Consider the following 22576-nt stretch of genomic DNA (forward strand, 5'->3'; position numbering starts at 1 on the left):
CTCAACTTGAATGAAATGAATTCTGTCCTTGCCCCTTCAAGCACATCCTCCCTTTCCACACTACAATGTCTTCCCTAATCAGCACTGTCACCCCACCTCCCATTTTTTTTCTTTCTTTCCTGTCTTTTCTGAATACTTTGTATCCTTGAATATTAAGTGTCCAGTCCTTAACATTTTTAAACCACATTTCTGTTGTTGCCACTACATCGTATTTCCACGTGGTTAATTGTGCTTGTAGCTCACCAACCTTATTCACCACACTTTGTGCGTTTACATACATAAATTAAAGGAAGGAGATGAGAAAATTGCAGGTGCTTTAGCCATAATCCTCCAAAGCTCTCATTCAGGAATTGTCCCTTTTGATTAGCAAATTGAAAATGTAACACCATTATTTAAGAAAGGTTGGGTAGAGAAACCAGGAAATTATAGACCTGTTAATATAAAAATACAAGTTGTTAGTCTAACATCTGTTGTGTAGAAGATATTGGAATCTGAAGTTAGGAAAGAGTGACTGAGCACTTTGAAATTTGAGCTGATTAGAGAAAGCAACATGGATTTGTAAAGGTAGGTCATGTCCAACAAACCTCATTAAATTTTTTGCAGAAGTAATTGAAGTAGTAGATAGGGGAATGTCTGTGAATGTAGTTTATGTGGATTTCCAGAAGAGTCTGCGGGCTGAATTTTGTGGGAATGTTGGGGACAGGAACAGAGGCATGGAGGGTCATGAAATCGGGATGGGACATGTCGGACAGGAAGTCTGACATAGTGATGTCCCATCCCGATTTTATCCATGACGACAAATATGGAGGGCGCAGTGCTGACAATGATGCAGCGGACAGCTAATTAAGATAGTTAAGAGGGCAATTGAAAGCAATTTTATGGTTGGGATTGCATTTTGTAAAAGACTTGTGGGTTTCATGGGGCTTCAGAGGTTTGCCTCCTTCAAGGAGGCAACATGGGGTGGGAGAGCATGGCTGCCTACTAGAGGAGGCCATAGGGAGAGCGACTATTGAAGGTCTGGCAGGGTGTGCCACAGGGATCAGTGCTGGGGCCTCAACATTTTACAATTTACATAATGACTTGGGTGAAGGTATGGTTGCTAAATTGGTTGATGCTGCAAAGGTAGCTAGGAATGTAAGTTGTGAAGAGGACATAAGGAGGCTACAAAGGGATAGAGATAGGTTAAGTGAGTGGGCAAAGATCTGGCAAATGGAGTATAATGTGGGAAAGTGGGAAATTGTCCATTTTGGCAGGAAGAATAAAAAAGAAGCCAATTATCTAAATAGTGAGAGATTGCAGCGCTCTGAGATGCAGAGGGATCTGGGTATCCTCGTGCATGAGTCGTAAAAGGCTGAATAAATCCCTGAAAGTTGACACCCAGGTTAATAGAGCTGTTAAGAAGGCATATGGTGTGTTAGCTTTTATTAGTAGGGGGATCGAGTTTAGGAGCCACGAGGTCATGCTGCAGCTGTACAGAACTCTGGTGCAGCCGCACCTGGAGTATTGCGTGCAGTTCTGGTCACCGCATTATAGGAAGGATGTGGAAGTTTTGGAAAAGGTGCAGAGGAGATTTACTAGGATGTTGCCTGGTATGGAGGGAAGGTCTTACGAGGAAAGGCTGAGGGACTTGAGGTTGTTTTCGTTAGAGAGAAGGAGGAGAAGAGGTGACTTAATAGAGACATATAAGATAATCAGAGGGCTGGACAGGGTGGATAGTGAGAGCCTTTTTCCTCGGATGGTGATGGCAAACACGAGGGGACAGAGCTTTAAGTTGAGGGGTGATAGATATAGGACAGATGTCAGAGGTAGTTTCTTTACACAGAGTAGTAGGGGCGTGGAACGCCCTGCCTGCAACAGTAGTAGACTCGCCAACTTTAAGGGCATTTAAGTGGTCATTGGATAGACATATGGATGAAAATGGAATAGTGTAGGTCAGATGGTTTCACAGGTCGGCGCAACATCAAGGGCTGAAGGGCCTGTACTGCGCTGTTATGTTCTATGTATAGCAAGTAATTTGCTAATAGAATGTTATTGTTTATTGCGAGGGGAATTGAATGCAAAAGTAGGGAGGTTATGCTATAGTCATACAGGGTATTGGTGGGACCACATCTGGAGAACCATGTACAGTATTGGTCTCCTTATTTAAGGAAGGATGTAAATGTGTTGGAAGCAGTTCAGAGGAGGTTTATTAATGAGAACAGAAAATGCTGGAAATACTCAGCAGGTCTGACAGCATCTGTGTAGAGAGACATGGAGTTAACGTTTCAGGTCTGTGACCCTTCATCAGTTCTGGATAGAAATGAGGGAGACTGGTCTCACTTATGCAGTCAGTAATCAGCTATCATTATGATATGACCCTCCTATCATTACAATGGCTGCGTCAACCATGCATCTTTACGCTTGTGGGCAAGTGGATCACAGCAAGCGATGTGGAACCACACAACTTACCTAGGTTGAGCATAGGAGGTCATTGATCCTGTTCCTGCACTGGACCCAGTTACAACGGGTGACCCCACAGCTGCTGACCTCCTCTGCGATCTTCCTCCAGGCTCACCTGGTCAGGCGGGAGGACCTTTTCTTGTCATTGCTGGGGAAGAAGACCTTCTGCCTTTCCCTTGCAGCCTGGAGGAGAATCGGCAGGGAAGCATCACTGAACTGTGGGACCACCCTTGCTCTTGCGTCTGCCATGTTGACAATGGTGCCTGGGGGATGTTTGCTGAGATGCAAAATGAATCCAAAACAGAGAAGTGTTGCTGAAACCTTGCATTTAAGAGCAGATTGTGAGTAAATGCTGGGCTGGCAGCCTTGTAAAGATGGTGCCCTTAACAGTGTCACAAATGCTGCCCCGCCACGTGATTCGGGGAATGGCTGCCAACATTATGTTAAGTGGCCACCTTCCACAGTAATTGCGGCGGCGTGACCATGAAGTTCACTTGCGGGAAAGCTGATAATTTGCACACCGGCCACCGTTTCTGGCGGCGCGACAACAAAATCCAGCCCAATGTGTCTACAAAGGGATATAGACAGGTTAAACGAGTGGGCGCAAATTTGACAGATGGAGTATAATGTGGGAAAATGTGAACTTGTCCACTTTTGGCATGAAGAATAGAAAAGCAGTATATTATTTAAATGGAAAGAGATTGCAAAACTCTGCAGTACAGAGGGATCTGGGTGTCCTGATACATGAATCCCAAAAAGTTAGTATGCAGGTACAGCAAGTAATTAGGAAGGCAAATGGAATGTTATCTTTTATTGCAAGGGGAATGAAATATAAAAGTAGGGAAGTTTTGCTACAGTTGTACAGCGCATTGGTGAGATCACATCTGGAGTACTGCATACAGTTTGGTCTCCTTACTTAAAGGATATAATTGCATTAGAAGCAGTTCAGAGCAGGTTCACTCGAATGATTCCTGGGATGAAGGGGTTATTTTATGAGGAAAGGTTGGGCCTGTATCCATTAGAGTTTAGAAGAATGAGAGGTGATCTTATTGAAACATATAAGATCCTGAAGGGACTTGATTGGGTGGTTGCTGAGAGGTGGTTTCCTTTTTTATTCATTCATGGGATGTGGGTGTTGCTGGCCAGGCCAGTATTTATTGCTCATCCCTAACTGCCCTTGAGAAGGTGGTGGTAAACTGCCTTCTTGAACCGCTGCAGTCCATGTGGGGTAGGTATACCCACAGTGCTGTTAGGAAGGGAGTTCCAGGATTTTGACCCAGCGACAGTGAAGGAACGGCGATATAGTTTCAAGTCAGGATGGTGTGTGACTTGGAGGGGAACTTGCAGGTGGTGATGTTCCCATGCATTTGCTGCCCTTGTCCTTCTAGTTGGTAGAGGTCACGGGTTTGGAAGGTGCTGTCTAAGGAGCCTTGGTGCATTGCTGTAGTGCATCTTGTAGATGGTACACACTGCTGCCACTGTGCGTCGGTGGTGGAGGGAGTGAATGTTTGTGGATGGGGTGCCAATCAAGCGGGCTGCTTTGTCCTGGATGGTGTCTAGCTTCTTGAGTGTTGTTGGAGCTGCACCCATCTAGGCAAGTGGAGCGTATTCCATCACACTCCTGACTTGTGCCTTGTAGATGGTGGACAGGCTTTGAGGAGTCAGGAGGTGAGTTACTCTCCTCAGGATTCCAAGCCTCTGACCTGCTCTTGTAGCCATGGTATTTAGATGGCTACTCCAGTTCAGTTTCTGGTCAATGGTAGCCCCTAAGATGTTGATAGTGGGGGATTCAGCGATAGTAATGCCATTGAATGTCTCTCTTGTTGGAGATGGTCATTGCCTGGCATTTGTGTGCCACTTATCAGCCCAAGCCTAGATCTTGTCCAGGTCTTGTTGCATTTCTACACTGTATCTGCTTCAGTATCTGAAGAGTCACGAATGGTGCTGAACATTGTGCAATCATTAGCGAACATCCCCACTTCTGACCTTTATGATTGAAGGAAGGTCATTGATGAAGCAGCTGAAGATGGTTGGGCCTTTTTAGTTTAGTTTAGTTTAGAGATACAGCACTGAAACAGGCCCTTCGGCCCACCGAGTCTGTGCCGACCATCAACCGCCCATTTATACTAATCCTACACTAATCCCATATTCCTACCACATCCCCACCTGTCCCTATATTTCCCTACCAGCTACCTATACTAGGGGCAATTTATAATGGCCAATTTACCTACCAACCTGCAAGTCTTTTGGCTGTGGGAGGAAACCGGAGCACCCGGAGAAAACCCACGCAGACACAGGGAGAACTTGCAAACTCCACACAGGCAGTACCCAGAATTGAACCCAGGTCGCTGGAGCTGTGAGGCTGCGGTGCTAACCACTGCGCCACTGTGCCGCCCCCTAGGACACTAACCTGAGGAACTCCTGCAGTGATGTCCTGGAGCTGAGATGATTGACCTCCAACAACCACAACCACCTTCCTTTGCGCTAGGTATGACTCCAGCCAGCGGAGGGTTTTCCCCGATTCCCATTGACCTCAGTTTTGCTAGGGCTCCTTGATGCCATACTTGTTCAAATGCTGCCTTGATGTCAAGGGCAGTCACTCTCACCTCACCTCTTGAGTTCCGCTCTTTTGTCCATGTTTGAACCAAGGCTGTAATGAGGTCAGGAGCTGAGTGGCCCTGGCGGAACCCAAACTGAGCGTCACTGAGCAGGTTATTGCTAAGCAAGTGCTGCTTGATGGCACTGTTGATGCCACCTTCCATCACTTTACTGATGATTGAGAGTAGGCTGATGGGGCGGTAATTGGCCGGGTTGGACTTGTCCTGCTTTTTGTGTACAGGACATACCTGGGCAATTTTCCACATTGCAGGGTAGGTGCCAGTGTTGTAGCTGTACTGGAACAGTTTGGCTTGGGGTGCGGCAAGTTCTGGAGCATAGGTCTTCAGTACTATTGCCGGAATATTGTCAGGGCCCATAGCCTTTGCTGTATCCAGTGCCTTCAGTCGTTTCTTGATATCACGCGGAGTGAATCGAATTGGCTGAAGTCTGGCATCTGTGATGCTGGGGACTTCAGGAGGAGGCCGAGATGGATCATCAACTCGGCACTTCTGGCTGAAGATTGTTGCAAATGCTTCAGCCTTATCTTTTGCACTGAAGTGCTTGGCTCCCCCATCATTGAGGATGGGGATATTTGTGGAGCCACCTCCTCCAGTTAGTTGTTTAATTGTCCACCACCATTCATGGCTGGATGTAGCAGGACTGCAGAGCTTAGAACTGATCCGTTGGTTATGGGATCGCTTAGCTCTATCGCATGCTGCTTACGCAGTTTGGCACGCAGACAGTCCTGTGTTGTAGCTTCACCAGGTTGGCACCTCATTTTGAGATATGCCTGGTGCTGCTCCTGGCATGCCCTCCTGCACTCTTCTTTGAACCAGGGTTGGTCTCCTGGCTTGATGGTAATGGTAGAGTGGGGGATATGCCAGGCCATGAGGTTACAGATTGTGGTTAAGTACAATTCTGCTTCTGCTGCTGCTGCTGGCCCACAGTGCCTCGTGGATGCCCAGTTTTGCATTGCTAGATCTGTTCATCTGTTTATGGGAGAGACTAGAACTAGGGTCACAGTTTTAAAAATTAGGGGTCTTCCATTTAAGACCGAGATGAGGAGAATTTTTTTCTGTGTGTTAGTCTGTGGAATACTCTTCCTCAGAGAGCAGTGAAGGCTGGCTCATTGAATATTTTTAAGGCTGAGTTAGATCGATTCTTGATTGACCAGTCGGTCAAAGGTTATAGCAGATAGACAGGAAAGTAGAGTTGAGGCTGCAATCAGATCAGCCATGATCTTATCAAATGGTGGAGCAGGCTCGAGGGGCCGAATGGCCTACTGCTCATAATTCGTATGTTTTGTATGTAGTAGGGATAGATTATAAAGAGAAGATTTTGCTACAGCTATACAAAGCCCTAGTTAGACCACATCTGGAGTACTGTGTACAGTTTTGGACACTGCATCCTGGAAAGAATATATTGACCTTGCAGTGCAGATTAACCAGAATGTTGCCAGTGCTCCATGCCATAATCTTTCAAAGCCCACAATTCAGGAATTATCCCTTAAATTGCAAAGGTAACTCCATTATTTAAGAAAGGTTAGGAAGAGAAACTAGGAAATTAAGAGATTACATAAACTAAGCTTTTTATTCCCTAGAATTTCATTTGAGGTTTTTAGGACTGTGAAAGGAATTGATAGTTTGGTTAGAGAAACTTCTGCTGTTGGGAGATTGTAGGACAAGGGGACATAACCTTATTATCAGAGCCAGGACATTCAGGAGAGACATTAGAAAACAGTTCTTCGCACAAAGGGTGTACTGGTGTGGAACTTTTTCCCACAAAAAGGAGTAGATGCTAGCTCAATTAATAATTCTAAATCCAAGATCACTAAACTTTTGCTAATCAAGTATGTTAAGGGATACAAAGCCAAGGTTGGTGGATGGAGTTGTGATACAGATCAGCCATAAGCTCATTGAATGCCAGAACAGGGAGGTGAAAGGCCTACTCCTGTTCCCACATTCCATCCATCTCTCCATGCAATCGAAAGGGATAAAGTAATTGCAATAGAAGCAATATTGGCCATGTTTGGGGATGCAGGCTAGGTTGTTCGCTTTTCGATAATGTTAAACGAGTTTTGTTTTTGTAGTGAAAGCTTCGAATTCTGTGTGCATATTTAAAAACTGAGAGGATTTTTCTCTCTGGACATTGATTGCTGAAACTTGATGGGTTTGAACGGAGTGAAATACACAGCCTGCAAGGCACCTGTTTCCAAACAACTCAGCAGGGGAATGACAGGTCAAGATTTATGACTCTCATGTGACTAGATTGTGAAAAGACCACTGAGCTGAACAAGTAGCAGGCAGTTTAAATCTGGCTGTGACCTGCCTGGAGACCAGAGAAAAGACCTCTCTCTGTAAAGGAAGCCTGCATCTCTTGAAAAGAAATCCTGCATTTGAAAGGTGGCAGATTTCTATTGCCTACTGTCTCTAAAGAATTCCTGCAATCCAGTGTGGTTACTTTTGCTTTCTCTGTTTTGGAAACCCTGGAACCTGCAGAAAGCTCCACTGCTGTGTTGTTTCTGTGAGTCCTGAGCAGACTGGTTGCTGCACCCTTGCTGAAAGACCTGTGTGACACCTGCTGTAGACAAATTGCCTTGAATGCCTACCCATCACACACTATTCATCAATCTTGCCTGGAGAGACTTTGAGAGGCATCTGACTATTTGACTCTGGGATGCCTCACTGTACCGAAAACATCCTACCGGAATGTGATAAACTCAATCATTTTATTTTTCCCTTATAATTCCTAAGAAACAGCTGTAAACCAAAAAAAATCCTTTTTCCCCGGTTAACCAGTTTTTGAATGTATGTGTGTGTGCGCATGTGGGCTAGGAAGAATAAGGAGTTTTAAAAATCTTTTCACATATAAATTTATCTCATTGTTGTTTATGACATTTCTTTTTTACTGTACAGTTAATGATGTTGTTGTTTAAAGAAACCTGGTTTGGTGTGCTTTATTCTGGGGGACAAATAGTGTCTAATTTTGGCTATTCTTTGGTAGGTGGGAAACTATCTTGATATGCTGTGACCTGTAGAGTAGTGAGACTGAAATAACAGTGCATTATTCCTGCCTTGGTTGTAACAATACAACAAAGAATATGTAAATTGATCGTCTGACAATACATTGCACACAATGACTTTTTTTTTCTGTCACCTCCCCCCACTGCCTTTTCTTGATGACCAAAAGCTGGTGACCTGTCAGGGTGAGCTGACTAAACAGGCAAGAAAGTTGTTGGTGCATAATAATGAGTTTATATTGCCACAAACATGAGAGAACAGTGGCCACATGATGGTGGGACAAAGCTCATGGAACATTTTACAGGAATGCTTTCACAATATTAATGGGAATTTACTCTTTCTATGCCATGTAGCTAATAATGGAGCACTTTTAAGATCCAAAATATATAGTCCAGTTTATTGATGGTTGACCTAAGCAGAAATCATGTTTAACACAATCTCAAAATACAACAAGCGAGCTAGATAGTACAGATAAAGGACAGGTTACAATAAATCTGAGATGACGTGACTTAAAGGTCCAGACATATTCTGTTCTTACATTCTGCAGTTCTATCAGAACATGAAACAGTGTAGAAAAATACCATTTTAGTACATCATGTCTATGCTGGCTCTTGGCTAAAGCTAATCCCACTTCCTCGTTCTCTTGCAAAACTTGTACTTTCCTCTGCTTCAAACATTTGTCCAATATTCCCTACAAGATGCAGTAGTCTGTGCCTTAACCACTTCCTGTGGCAAAGCATTTTGTGCTCCCAACAGCTCTATTCGCAATCCCTTAGTGTTGTCATTAAATTGATGACTTGTTATTACTGACTCGCCAACCAAAGGTACTGGAGTGAATAGAGTAAGACTATCAAAACTCTTCAGGATTTTAAAAGTCTTTATTAAATATCCTCTTTGGCCTCTCTACTCTGTGGAAATAGTTCGAGAATCTCAAGTCTTTTCTTTATAGCTGTAATTTCCCATCCCTGGCATCATTCTTGTGAATCTTATGTAGAACGCTGTCCCAGACTACAATGTCCTTTCTATAATTGTGTGTACTAACTGGTCTAACTAATGTCCTGTACAAATGTATCCTTACTAAATTTATTACTTCTTTCAACTTGCCCCATATGCAACCTATTTATAAAGCCCATGAAAATGCTGTCGGCCTTTATCATGGCTTTGTCTGCTTGCACTCTCACTTTAACATAATTGTATATTTGAACCCCTTAAATGTCACTTCATCCACATCCTTCACCTGCCTTTCTTACTTGTCCCCACATAGTAACATGGAAACAGGAGTAGACTATTCAGCCCCTTGAGTCTGTTCCACCATTCAGTTAGATCATGGCAGATTTGTGCATCAACTCCTTTTATCTGCCATTGCTCCATATCCCTTGATGTCTTTACCTGCAATGTTTTATGTTATACTTAACCACATTAAATTACATCTTTCACTTGTTTACCCTTGCTGCTAACTAGTCTTTCGCATACCTGGCAATTAGAGATCATTTGTTCAATATCTCTGGATATCCCTGGCCACCAGATGGACGACTGAGCACGTGCTCTACATTTTCTGATACCCATGTGACCCTGAAGTTTTCTTTCGAAGATATCTGTCTGGAGTGAGACTGGAATCACCAGCCCGTCATTATACACTAGCAAATCATCTGCAATAGTGAGGTGCTTCCTGAACTTGAAAATTTTCATCACTGTACCACTGGGGCCAACCTCTTGTGCAATATTGGCGTATTTGGATGAGTTCCTCATCTCGCTTCTGAGCATGACTAATTTCTTGGAGCTTTTGTGAACTTGCCGGCCATTGCAATTGTGGTGTACTGTGAGTACAACTCAATCTCATCAATGAAGTTAACATCCTGTTGTGTGGGACGGTCAGCAGTAGCTTTAGATAAAGCATCTATGGACGTTTGCAGTTTTTCTTGTACATACACTGTTTCGCATGTGAATCTCATTAGCCTCAACCAGAATCTCTGAATTCTTGGAGGCATTCTAGCAAGTTCCTTTTCATCCAGTAAGGAAACTAAGGATTTGTGGTTTGTCTCCATGACAACTTTTAAGCCAATAATATAATCTGAGAACTTTTCACAAGCCCACTTGACTGCAAGAGTTTCTTTCTCTATGACAGCGTACCTTGTCTCAGTCTCAGACAATGCTTGAGATACATAATAGAGCAGTCTTCTACATCCATCTGGCTGTTCTTGAAAAAGCACTGCCCCTAGCCCTATAGATGAGGCGTCTGCTGCAATTGTGATTGGTAGTGAAGGATTATAATGTGCTAGGATATCTGGCAAAATCAGCATTTCCTTCGTCCTTCAAAATGCCTGATCTCGCTATGCGTTCCAACACTATGCTTGATCTTTCCTTAATAGTTGCCTTAAGGGATCAGTAACTTGAGCTAGATTGGGAAAAATTTTGCCAACTGATTAACCATTCCAAGGAATTGTTGAAGATCTTGGACAGAAGTAGGAATTGGGAGTTCACTAATGGCTGTTGTCTTTTGCGGGTATGCCGTTATGCCCTTGCTACTAACACTGTGTCCTAAGAAACGAATAGACGTGTCTAAGAATTCACATTTTTCATTAAGTGTCAGGCCACCTTCTTGTAAATGATTCAAAACCTATCAAATTCTCAGGTCATGTTCTTCAACGGATTCACCATGGACTAAGATGTCATTCATATGGCATATTACTCCTTTTAAGGCCCTGTAGAATATTTAACATAGTCCCTTGGAATATTTCAGGTACAGATGTTATACTGAATGGTAAATGATTAAAACAAAATCTTCCAAGCAGAGTGATGAAGTTTGTCAGTAATCTTGACTTCTTATCTAATGGAACTTGCCAAAAGCCGCTATTCATGTTGAGTTTTGTGAATGTAATACTCTTGGATAACTTTGCCAAGCTTTTGTCTACTGAGGACATTGGATGATTTTCCCTTGCGATAGCCTTGCTGAGCTGAGTTAGATCGACACAAATGCGAAGAGTACCGTTTGGTTAGGAACTGGGACCATTCCCGAACACCACTCTGTTGGTTTTGCAACAGGAGAAATGACTCCCATCCTGGTCATCTCTTCTAGCTGAATTTGGACTTGCTTCATCAATGCGTGTGGTATCTTCCTAGGCGTAAAGATACATATCGGTTTAGCACCTTCTCAATGTAACGCTGTATTTGGTCTTGAGTCTTCCTAGACCCGAATATAGTTTTGGAAAGTCTGTTTGAAAGTTGCTTGATTTCATCCACTTTTTTGATTAGATGAAAATCTAAACGTGCTCTTCTGCTCAAAAGAGAACATTCTTGATTCTGCAGAACATAGTGTTTCCAATATCTGCTTTCCCTTGTACTGGAGTATTGCCTGTAGCTTTCCCTTGATTTTTCAGTTCAATCTCGCCTGGACTGAGTTGCAAGCAATGTGTTGATAACCATGGTTCGTTCTCTGACAAAACTGTGACACTTGCTCCAGTGTCTAATTTAAAATTGGTAATACGTCGGTTGACATAAATATCTGGTGTCCAGAATGCATGATTGGGATCATTGATCTCCCGAAGGAAATTTCCTGATTTATCTTTCAATGGAGCTTGTTCCATTTCATTGACAGCTCTTTGCATGAAGACTTTTTGGAATCTTTGAAAGTAGAGGTCTTGCTTAGGCCATTTTGGAAAATTGTGCCAATCTTCTTACAGTTAAAGCATTCTGCTTTATTTGCAGGACACTGGTTGTGCCAGTGGGTCTTTTTCGTGTCACAGCGCTGGCAGGGTTTCATGGCATCTTGCACTATCCCTCCAGAGTGTACCTTCTTGTCTGGAAACTGTCTTTCTGTCCTGGGCTTCAAGAACTGTCCGGTCGTCGGAGTTTTCCTGACCCAAGGTTTCTCTTTCCCCTCTCAGGATTATTCTGTTCTGCTTCCAGGCCTCTGCTTGTCTGACCATTTGTATCCCCTTCTGCAGTGTGAGGTGGTCTTCTTTAGACTGTAATAAATCTGATAAAAGATTCATCCGCAATACTCACAACGATGCGGTCTCTTATCAATTCTGTCTTCAGGTCTCCATGCTCTCATCCTTCAGTCAGTCTGTACAAGTCATTAATGAAAGCATCTACTGATTCACCCAGTTTCCGGATCCTTCTATTAAACTTGGCCCTTTCTAAGATCTTATTGCTTCTTAGGTTAAAATACTCATCAAAGGCTTGTAAAACGTCATCAAACTTACCAGAAACCTCATTGATGCCCTGCCTTGCAATCATATCATCAGCTATTGCACCTATTGAGCACAGCAAAGTGTTTAGTTTCAGAATTGCTGTGCAGCTGGGAAGCTATTCTGTATCTTAAAATTCTGAATCTGGTTAGGTCCTTCCAAATTGTCAAACCTTTCTGGCATCATATGTTTTGGATCCATATCCTTCCTAAACTCTGTAGGTTGTTTTCTTTTATAAATTTTTGTTTTCTCAATAGAAGTGTTCCTGCACTTTGCGGAGGTTTCCCATGCTTCACCCTCGCGGTCTCCTCGAGTAATGGCTGTCAACTTTGGATCCGCCCTTTTGTGAGGATTCAGCTTTTCCCTTTTTATGCCTGCCCAGTGTGCCATTAGACAATATTTCTACCCTTTCCTAGAGGTTTCTCACCCAGTCCCCGACTGTTGCTCGGTTCCGTAGTTTTCTCTCAGACCACCACCCTTCTGTAGTGCAGCCTGAATGCCTGTGTGACCGACTGTTTGTTTGTTTTTTCGTCATCTACGGGCAGCTCTGGAGCTCTTCGCAGCCTCTCCACAAGATCTGCAGTCTTTTGGCACTACTGTACCAGGTTGGGCTTCTCAAAATCTTCTGGTGTTCACCGCTGCCAGCATGTTGTATGTTGTTGCTATCACTTTAGATGCTAGGTTGAGCTTGGTTTACAGAGATCTGAGTCATTGTAAATCTAAACAGTAATCCATTTATTATATTTACATGGACCATATACACTTTCCTTAAGCCTATCTAGCTTCTGCTACTCACGATGCTTCTTGCTTCTCCCAAGCCTATTACCCATGTGATCTCTTCATCACAGTGGGAGGTGTTACTCTTACTGTCCCAAACATTAACCCTTTCAGACTCTTGTACTACAAGAAGAACAGTTAGTCAAGCCTACTATTGTGCTGTCTGCTTTTAAAACTAGCTTTAGTTAAGACTGAACAGGAAGGGATACTCTATTTCCCACCCCTATAGTGTTGGGAGTTCTGGGATGGGATTGTAAACCATGGCGCGGAGTCAACTCCCCCTTGGCCCCTTTTATTCCCTTCACCCACTTAATCCTGGCCGTCACGTGGGACTAAGTCCTCTTAATTCAGGCTCAGGCTGGGTGTTTGGGATATCTGGTTACAGGAGAGTCACCCTCCACCTAATCCACTGGCTACAGTTATTGGCTTAGTACAAAGAGGAGGAAACTCAGTCCTTTCTTTAACTATCAATTTACTTTATTCACGTTGTTGTACAATGTAAGAATAAGGCTTATACACTTGGTTAAACAAAAGCATGCAACTCAAACTGGGTTATACAGTTAATAACAAAGCTAGCTAGAATCAATAAGCACACCCACTAGGTTCCTCTGACCTTTCCCTGACCTAGTCACAGAAAACAAAGGATAATACCCGAAAAAGGGGAGAGCTGACGCCGACCAGGCGTTCCGTTCTCTCTCTTTTACGTCGTCGCCGCGTTGCTCACGCAGGGTTTTCCACTTCCACGATGGTTGGTCTCCGGAGTTTTTCGCTGGCTCTCTGCCTGAGATTCTCTATTCTTATTCTCTTTCTCTATCTCTTCAAAACTATGCTGCCTCTTTCCGGTTGGTTTAAGCCTGCTCACCTCGTTCATCTCTTCTCCTTACTGGCCCAGGCCCAAAGACCCCAGCATCATACCGTGTCCAAATAAGGCTCTTTTCCTGTGATCTCTCCTTTGTCTTGTCACATAAATTAATTAGTTCAAACTGGTTTTTACCAGCACAGGCCAGTGTCTGAGCTCCAGGTTACTATAGTTCACAAACAATCCAGCAGTTTGTAACAGATTCTGTACTTCTTGCAGCCCCTGGCCAACAGGATAATGCCTTCCCTACTGTTTCTGATTTTCATAGGTAGCAATGTTGTCTGGATTTAATACATATTTAGCAAATACATGGAGCCTGTGGCCTTCCTTTTTAAACTAGTCAAAAGTGTTTTTAAATCCCACAACTTAATTTTTTTCCCCAAATCCTTCCTGTGGAAAAATGGTCAAAAAAATTCTCAACCATGCTTTTAACAGATCCTCTTTTGTGCTTGATTAACCAATGTATTAATAATGGTCACTAATTTTACCTCAAATTATGGATTCTAAGGCATTTAACTGACATTAAACTAACTGGTGAAGTACATGGTGAGGAACTCACAAACATTATACTTGGGGTGATGCAATGTTTTGTCCAAAACGAGCAGTTGTCATCTTTTATAGTATACCTTGTAGGTACGTATCTGCTTAAAACTACAGTTGTAATGGTTAGCACTTTCACCAGCAGAGCTATAGATTAAGCATCAGCCGCTTTAGGATGCATCATACCACAAACATCGCATTTTAGTAATCTTTTACAAAAGGACTTCATAATGGCCTTATACTGAAAGTTGTAGTATTTTTCCTTTTATAAAAACACAGCCTTGCAAACTTTAATTTTATTTTCGTTAATTTTATTGAAAAGATTTAACTCATTATGGCCAAAATTACCACTTTCCTATTTCCCAAGTATTTGCAAAACTCAGAACACAATGTCTAACATTAGATTTGATTCCGTGTTTGGACAGCACTTGCTGAACAATCCTGAGTGTGCTAAGAATTAAACTAACAACCAATTTAAGATTATTAGTTAAGCTCACAATGTGGGTCACTTATGCTTGCTAGAAGTTGCATATATTCATAAACATGTACCTGTCCTCTGCAAGCAAAAGGAACATGTCCAGGCTTTGTGCCTTTGTTTTAATTAAACAAAAGTGTGGGAGATCATAGTTCCCTGACAATGTCTCAAAGAACCAGACTCTGCTTGTCAACCAATCAGCACCCTTTTTTCGTGCAGTATAAATTGTTGCTCCTGTCATGAAAGCGTGCACAGGTATACTATAAAAGATGACAACTGCTTGTTTTGGACAAAACATTGCATCACCCCAAGGGCGGTGCAGTGGTTAGGGTGGCGCAGTGGTTAGCACCGCAGCCTCACAGCTCCAGCGACCCGGGTTCAATTCTGGGTACTGCCTGTGCGGAGTTTGCAAGTTCTCCGTGACTGCGTGGGTTTTCGCCTGGTGCTCCGGTTTCCTCCCACAGCCAAAGACTTGCAGGTTGATAGGTAAATTGGCCATTATAAATTGCCCCTAGCATAGGTAGGTGGTAGGGGAATTGAGGAGATGTGGTGGGAATGTAGGATTAGTATAAATGGGTGGTTGATGGTCGGCACAGACTCGGTGGGCCGAAGGGCCTGTTTCAGTGCTGTATCATTAAATTAAATTAAAAAAAATGATTCTTTTAATCCACTGGCTGGAAACCTGAATTAAACTTAAAAGAAAAAGAAACAGGTAAAAGGTGACTCTACTAGCAGCTAGCATTGCCACCCCAATTTGCAACCTATACTTCACATTCCAATGTATCGAAGTGGAGATAAGTTGTCTGTCCAGTCCCAGCAAGAACAATGACCTGGGGAATCTGAGTGAACTACCTATCCTGTTCCCATGACATTAAGGCTATCACTTGAACATTAAATTGGTGGAGACGAACCACTGAAACCTAATCATTTGAACAATGGGACCCTGGTTGAGAGAAATATGAACTGATTACGTTGCAAGAGGGAATACACACTGGTAACCATCTTGTTGAATCACTGGGTGATGGTCATGTGGCAGGCCCACCATCTTGTGTGCTTAAGCTGGTGTTTTTTCTGCAGCAGCCAGACAAGCAGCTAGAGACTGATGAAAGAAGACCCAAGTGGGGTCCTTCCTCTCTCTCTCTCTCCTGCCTGCAGGCTGTAACCACCTAGGCCTATCACTGGTGTAGACAGAGACCCCACAAAGGAAATCATCTGCATCACTGTTTCCAAGAGAACCACCGAATAAGCTGTCCACATCTGAAAACCAGAAGCCTCAGGAAGACCAAATTCAGCCTGAAGCCAGCCGAGTCACCAACTTCTACAGACTGTATACCACTTTTTATTACTCCAAACCCTAATCCGACCAATCTATCCTCCCCCACTCTGTAATCTATTTGTGTGTGCGTGTGAGAGTAAGTTGGAACATAGTTTATTTTGTTTGGATCGGTTTAAGTACAATAACGCTAACCTCTTTCTTTGTTAAACTCAAGAAAACCTGTCTGAGTGGTTCTTTTTATGATCATTGCCTGCAAATAGTTAAACACTTACTGAATTGGCAAGTATACCCACTTCAAAACAGAAATAAACATATTGTGGTCAAACAAGGAGAGGGCAAAGAGGGGAGCCCTTTGACCACCCCCCCTCCCCCCCCCCCACTCCCCTCCCCCACCTGATCGTAACACTCTTAGAAATTTGGCATTTTTGTGTATGTCCTGATGAGTGCAAGACAAAAAGCTTCGACAGCATGTCTTTTTTTTTTCAGCAATATGTCTAGAAATGTAGGAGTGCTGAGACGTATCTATCCAAATATGCTGTAACCTTACCCACCCACTAAGTAAATTACAGGCACCACTATAGGCTCATTTGGAACCAGTCCCATCAGTCAATTCATCAGTCATTCATCTAATTGCTTTCTGGATGCCATTGGTGGGGCAGGATTTTGAGGTCGGCCAATGTGCTGTTAGAGGAAGCTTCAGTGATAGGTCATGGAAGAATTTAGAGCTTATTTTAAATTTAACAGATTGGGAGATGAGGAAGCAATGTAAGTCAGCGAGGACAGGGGCAATGTTTGAATGGAACTTCCAACAGAACAGGATATACACAATAGAGTTTTGCACAAGTTTGAATCTTTGGAGTGTGGGGGAAGGGAGGTCAGCAAGGAGAGTATTGGAATCATCAAGTCTGGAGGTGACAGGCATGTGTGAAAACTGAAGGGGCAGAGGCAGGAAATGTTATGGAACTAGGCACTCTTCACGGTGGAGAGGATATGGAATCTGAAACTAAGATTGGGGTTGAACAGGATGCTGCAGTTGCAACTAATCTGGCTGTGCTTGAGAGGGCGACTTGGTGGGAGAGTGGGCAAGGAATCGCTGGCAAGGGAACAGAGCTTGTGTCATGTGACGAAATGATGATTTCTGTCTTCCTAATATTAAGTTGCAACCCACCCAAGACTGGATGTTGGACAAGCAGTTTGACAGCACTTAGGCTGTTTAGGAGTCAGGGAGGTAGCCAAGAGTGCCATTGGCATACATGTTGAAAGTGATCCCATGTCTGCAGATGATGCCCCTAAGGGAAATATACAAAGAAAGAAGAGTGACCAAAAATATTCTTTGTGTAAGAAGTATCACTGTGCACTCACCACTGTCCCTGCTATCCTGAGCAATACGCCTCAAGTTAATCTTTCCCCTCAATAATTTCTCTCCTGTTTAGATTAGAGATACAGCACTGAAACAGGCCCTTCGGCCCACCGAGTCTGTGCCGAACATCAACCACCCATTTATACCAATCCTACACTAATCCCATATTCCTACCAAACTTCCCCACCTGTCCCTATATTTCCCTACCACCTACCTATACTAGTGACAATTTATAATGGCCAATTTACCTATCAACCTGCAAGTCTTTTGGCTTGTGGGAGGAAACCGGAGCACCCGGAGAAAACCCACGCAGACACAGGGAGAACTTGCAAACTCCACACAGGCAGTACCCGGAATCGAACCCAGGTCCCTGGAGCTGTGAGGCTGCGGTGCTAACCACTGCGCCACTGCACCGTTCTGAAGGTCCCGAGTCTTACTGGGGTATGGTTCTATAGGCATTGCTTGCCCTTTGATACCTTGTCTATGTGGCCCTTCTTATGAGGTTAAACAATATCAATCGAGTCTGCAAGCATCACAGCCCAACATCCATACACTTTTCTTTCAATTCAGAGTTGATGGATAGTAATCGGGAGTGAGAATTCTGATTAATTTCCCCCTCCTAATCCACGGGCATTGATGCCACTTTTAGCACCAGAACTGCTGATCTGTCTGACCACAGCTATCTAAGCACAGCTCATCTCAGACCTCCCTGATCTGTATGGGTCAGTGATAAGTAAGCATAATGATGGCATTGGTTTATGTAATGACACTTAGCAGAATCTGGGTTCCGTCAGCACTAAGTGTTAGACTAGATCCAAGTCATGTAAATTCACCATCTTCGGTAGATCTCTGCCTTTTTGATACAGATGAGAGCAGTTGTGTTGATCTCCATGCTTTTTGACCTGCATTTGCAATATATCACTCTGCAATAATGTGAGCATAAGCAGCCAATAAGGAACGCATGGGACTGAATTGAGCACTTATTTGATTTTACCTGCCGTTTACACTAGCTCAAATTTCTTTTGCAGGAGAAGGGCATTGAGAAATGGGCTTCTTGTATTCATTTTTTATGGGTGGGGATTTTCTCAGACTTAATTATGTCTCGCTGTTGCTACCAATGTTCCCAAAAATGGTGTTAATACCAGAGATGTCACTTTTTTCAACTTTTCAATCTATTAAGAGCAGTCCAACAAGGGTGAAAGGTAGGGGAACCAAGAACAGAGCTCCTGGTTTGATGAGGGAGATAGAGATGTTGAAACAAAAAAAAGAGGGTGTATGATGCATATCAGGTGAACTCATCAAGTGAGAACTAGGCAAAATACAATAAGTTGAGAGGGGAGGTGAAGAGGAAATAAGACTGGCAAAGAGAGAATATGAAAATAGAATGGCAGTCAACATAAAGGGGAACCTTAAGATCATCTGGCATGTAAATAGTAAGCAGGTAGTAAGAGGAGGAGTGGGGCCTATTACAGATAGAGAAGGTAATATATGCTTCGAGGCATAGGGCAAGACTAATATACTTATGAGTTCTTTGTATCAGTGTTCACCAAGGAAATGAAGGCTGACAAAATATCAGTAGAGGCAGAGAGAGTAGAGACAATGGATAGGATAAAAATTGAGAGGGGAGAGGTACTAAAAAGGCTGACTATGCTTAGGATAGATAGGTCACCTGGTCCGAATGGCTTGCATTCCAGGTTGCTAAAGGAAGTGGCGATGGAGATAGTGGAAGGGCTTGCCATAATCTTCCAATCTTCCCTGGATATGGGGAGGTGCCAGAGGATTGGAGAGTGGCAAATGTGACAACCTTATTCAAGAAAGGGTATAAGGGCAGTCCTAGCAACTACAGGCCATTTAGTTTAACGTCAGTGGTGGGTAAGGTTTTAGAAAACGTAATCACGGAAAATATCAACAAGATGCTTAGAGAGATTCGAGTTAATTAAGGATGGCTAACATGGATTTGTACAGGACAGATCATGCTTGACCAATCTAATTGAATTTTTTGATTAAGTAACAGAGAAGGTTGATGAAGGGAATGCTGTAGATGTTGTTTATATGGAATTTAAGAAAGCATTTGATAAGTTACCACATAAAAGGCTGGTTAACAAAATTGAAACTCATGGAATAGGAGGGTCACAATCCAATTGGATAAAAAATTGACTTAAGGACAGAAAACAGTGAGTCATAGTAATGGTTGCTTTTCAGACTGGAGATTGGTAGACAGTGGTGTTCCCCAAGGGTCAGTGTTAGGACCACTCCCTTTTTTGCTATATACAAATGACTTGGATCTTGGAATACAGTTTAGAATCTCAACATGGTTAGTAATGCATTTGGATCTTGGGATTCATAAATAGAGGCATTGAGTACAAAAGCAGGGAAGTTATGATGACCCTTTATAAAGCTCTGGTTAGGCCCCAACTGGAGTATTGCGTCCAGTTCTGGTCACCACACTTCAGGAAGGATGTGTGGGTCCTTGAGAGGGTGCAGAGGAGATTTACCAGAATGGTTCCAGGAATGAGGAATTTTAGTTACAAGGTTAGATTCGAAAAGCTGTGTTTGTTCTCCTTAGAACAAAGGAGATTGATGGGAGATTTAATAGAAGTGTACAAGATTATGACAGGTTTAGATAAGTTAGACAAGGAAAAGCTGTTCCCAGTAACAAATGGTACAAGGACTAGGGGGCACAGATTGAAAGTTTTGGGCAAAATATGCAGGGGAGTATGAGGAAGCACGTTTTTATGCAGCAAGTGGTAATGACCTGGAACTTGCTGCCCACAAGGCTGGTGGAAGCAAAGGCAATCAATGACTTCAAGAGGAAGTTGGATGGCCACCTGAGAGACTTGCAGGGCTATATGGATCAAGCTGGGGACTGAGACTGACTGGATAGCTCTGTGGAGAGCAGGCATAGGCTCGATGGGCCGAATGGCAGCCTCCTGTGCCCTAAATGACTCGATGTCCATGACTTCACCAGTGTGGATTTTTGGGGAACCGGGTTGATGGTGCAACTTGACTAGCACATGTGCACATGTAGTGTCTGTTTTCTTTCCCCCCACTACCCCCACGAAGTCCTGTTGGAGAAAAGTATCTCCAAAAGACATCTGATGAGATTGTGAAATTGCAGGAACACTTGTTCCAATTATAGGAAGCATCATATTGAACTATGATTTGTTTTTGGAGATGGTTACAAAAAGTTACTCAGTACAAGACCTCTCTGCAATAGAAAGGAGAGTCAATAATCAAGTTATTAAAATTTCTTCAAAATAATTTGCTCTGTTTTACAAAATATGACCCTTTTTTTCCTTTCTCTTCTATTCCAGCTGCGACAGTCACAATCTTACTGCACAGACAATGAGTGTCTACAAGAATGTAAGTTCTGCTTTAGTTTAAATTGATAGATCAGTAATTTTGTGAAATACTGGTATGCATAAACCAAATTTTGGTTGCAGGTATAAAAGGTCATGGACGTTCAGTTATTAGTCAGAGTTATACAGCACAGAAACAGGCCCTTCAGCCCATCATGTCCGTGCCGGCCATCAAGCACCTATCTATTCTAATCCCATTTTCCAGCACTTGGCCCCATAGCCTTGTATGCTATGGTCTTTCAAGTTCTCATCTAAATGCTTCTTAAATGTTGTGAGGGTTCCTGCCTCTACCAGGCAGTGTGTTCCAGATTCCAACCACCTTCTGGATAAAAACATTTTTCCTCAAATCCCCTCTAAATCTCCTGCCCCTTACCTTAAATCTATGCCCCCTAGTTATTGACACCTCCGCTAAGGGAAAAAGTTTCTTCCTATCTATGCCCCTCATTCATAATTTTGTATACTGCCCTTCATAATCCATGTGAGCAAATTTCAAAGTTTTTCTGGCTGCAGTTTAGTAATTGGTATTTTGGAACTTTTGAATTAACATGATGTTGCCCCTTTCCCACCACCAGTCGATTCAATATATATGCAGGAGTAAACTATCTTTTTACTGACCATGCCTTTTAATTTGTAACTTAATGAAATAAAGAGAGTACTATTGCAGTTTGATTGTTCTTCCAATTACTTTTATTTGGTTCATAGCAAAAAGGCAGTTTCTATAAGAGACCCACATCTATGAATTGAAACTTGCAATCAGTGTGTGATGTGAATGGGATAGTGGGCTGCAGCAATAATAATGATTCTTTTACACACTATCATGCACTGGCAATTTCTTGGGCTGTCCATCACGTTTCAATCTTTAGACTAAACTATAGTCAAATTACCTCAACAAGTGAGGTAATTTCACAACAACAACTTTAACACAATAAAATGTCCCAAGGCACTTCACAACATGTTAAAACAAAATAGCAAAAGCTTGGTCAAAGAGGGAGGTTTTAAGGAGTGTCTTAAAGGAGGAGGGAGAGGAAAAGAGGCAATTCCTCCCTTCGAACACAGAGACAGAAACATACAATTATTGAATTACTCACCAATTTTTATAAATTGTTGCATTGTGAAGAACTCCTGGAGCACTTTTTGGAATACCTTATTGGCGGGCAGGGAATTAATTAATGCAAACCTGGGGGAGCAGTTGTATTTCTGTTTGTTCCTTGAAGTCCAGACAGGTAATATCAAGAAGATTTTCCCCAAAAATCGGGCAGTTGTGAAACTGATCATTTCTATTACTCAAGTAGCTAAGGAGTGAACAGCAGTTTCTTGATTTGTCCATTGGCTCATTTTGTTTTTGGCAACTGATGACAACTAAACCTATTATTAATGTCTGATGCTTGACTACAGATTTGTTGTAAATGTTTTGTATTTCAAAAACATGACCAATTAGCTTCTAGTCAGGCCACCCTGCCCACCTCCCCGTGAAATGAGTGACTGGAATTCACTCTCCCCTAATCATCACACAAATGAAAGATTTTTCCATTTCCCATGCCAACTATCCAATCATATTTTTGTAATAATCAAAATCTCCTTTGGTGTTGGAATTGCATTCCAGTGCATTCATCTGTAACAACTATTTTCTCTCCTCAAAGCGAAATAGATACCAGGTATGTACTAATACCGATTTTCATGGGT

The 22576-nt window shown here is 42.7% G+C and overlaps 1 protein-coding gene across 2 annotated transcripts in view; it reads left to right on the top strand.

Annotated features, from left to right (window-relative positions):
* The window catches only part of smim14 (small integral membrane protein 14), a 58000-nt gene that overhangs the window by 25592 nt on the left and 9832 nt on the right, over nt 1-22576 (top strand). For both annotated transcript variants that reach the window (XM_068036601.1, XM_068036593.1), the window contains exon 3: nt 20849-20897. In XM_068036601.1, coding sequence (XP_067892702.1) covers nt 20849-20897 — 49 coding nt within the window. The remainder of the gene's footprint in view (nt 1-20848; nt 20898-22576) is intronic.

This window comes from Heterodontus francisci, chromosome 1 (genome assembly GCF_036365525.1).
Source record: "Heterodontus francisci isolate sHetFra1 chromosome 1, sHetFra1.hap1, whole genome shotgun sequence".
NCBI lineage: Eukaryota > Metazoa > Chordata > Chondrichthyes > Heterodontiformes > Heterodontidae > Heterodontus > Heterodontus francisci.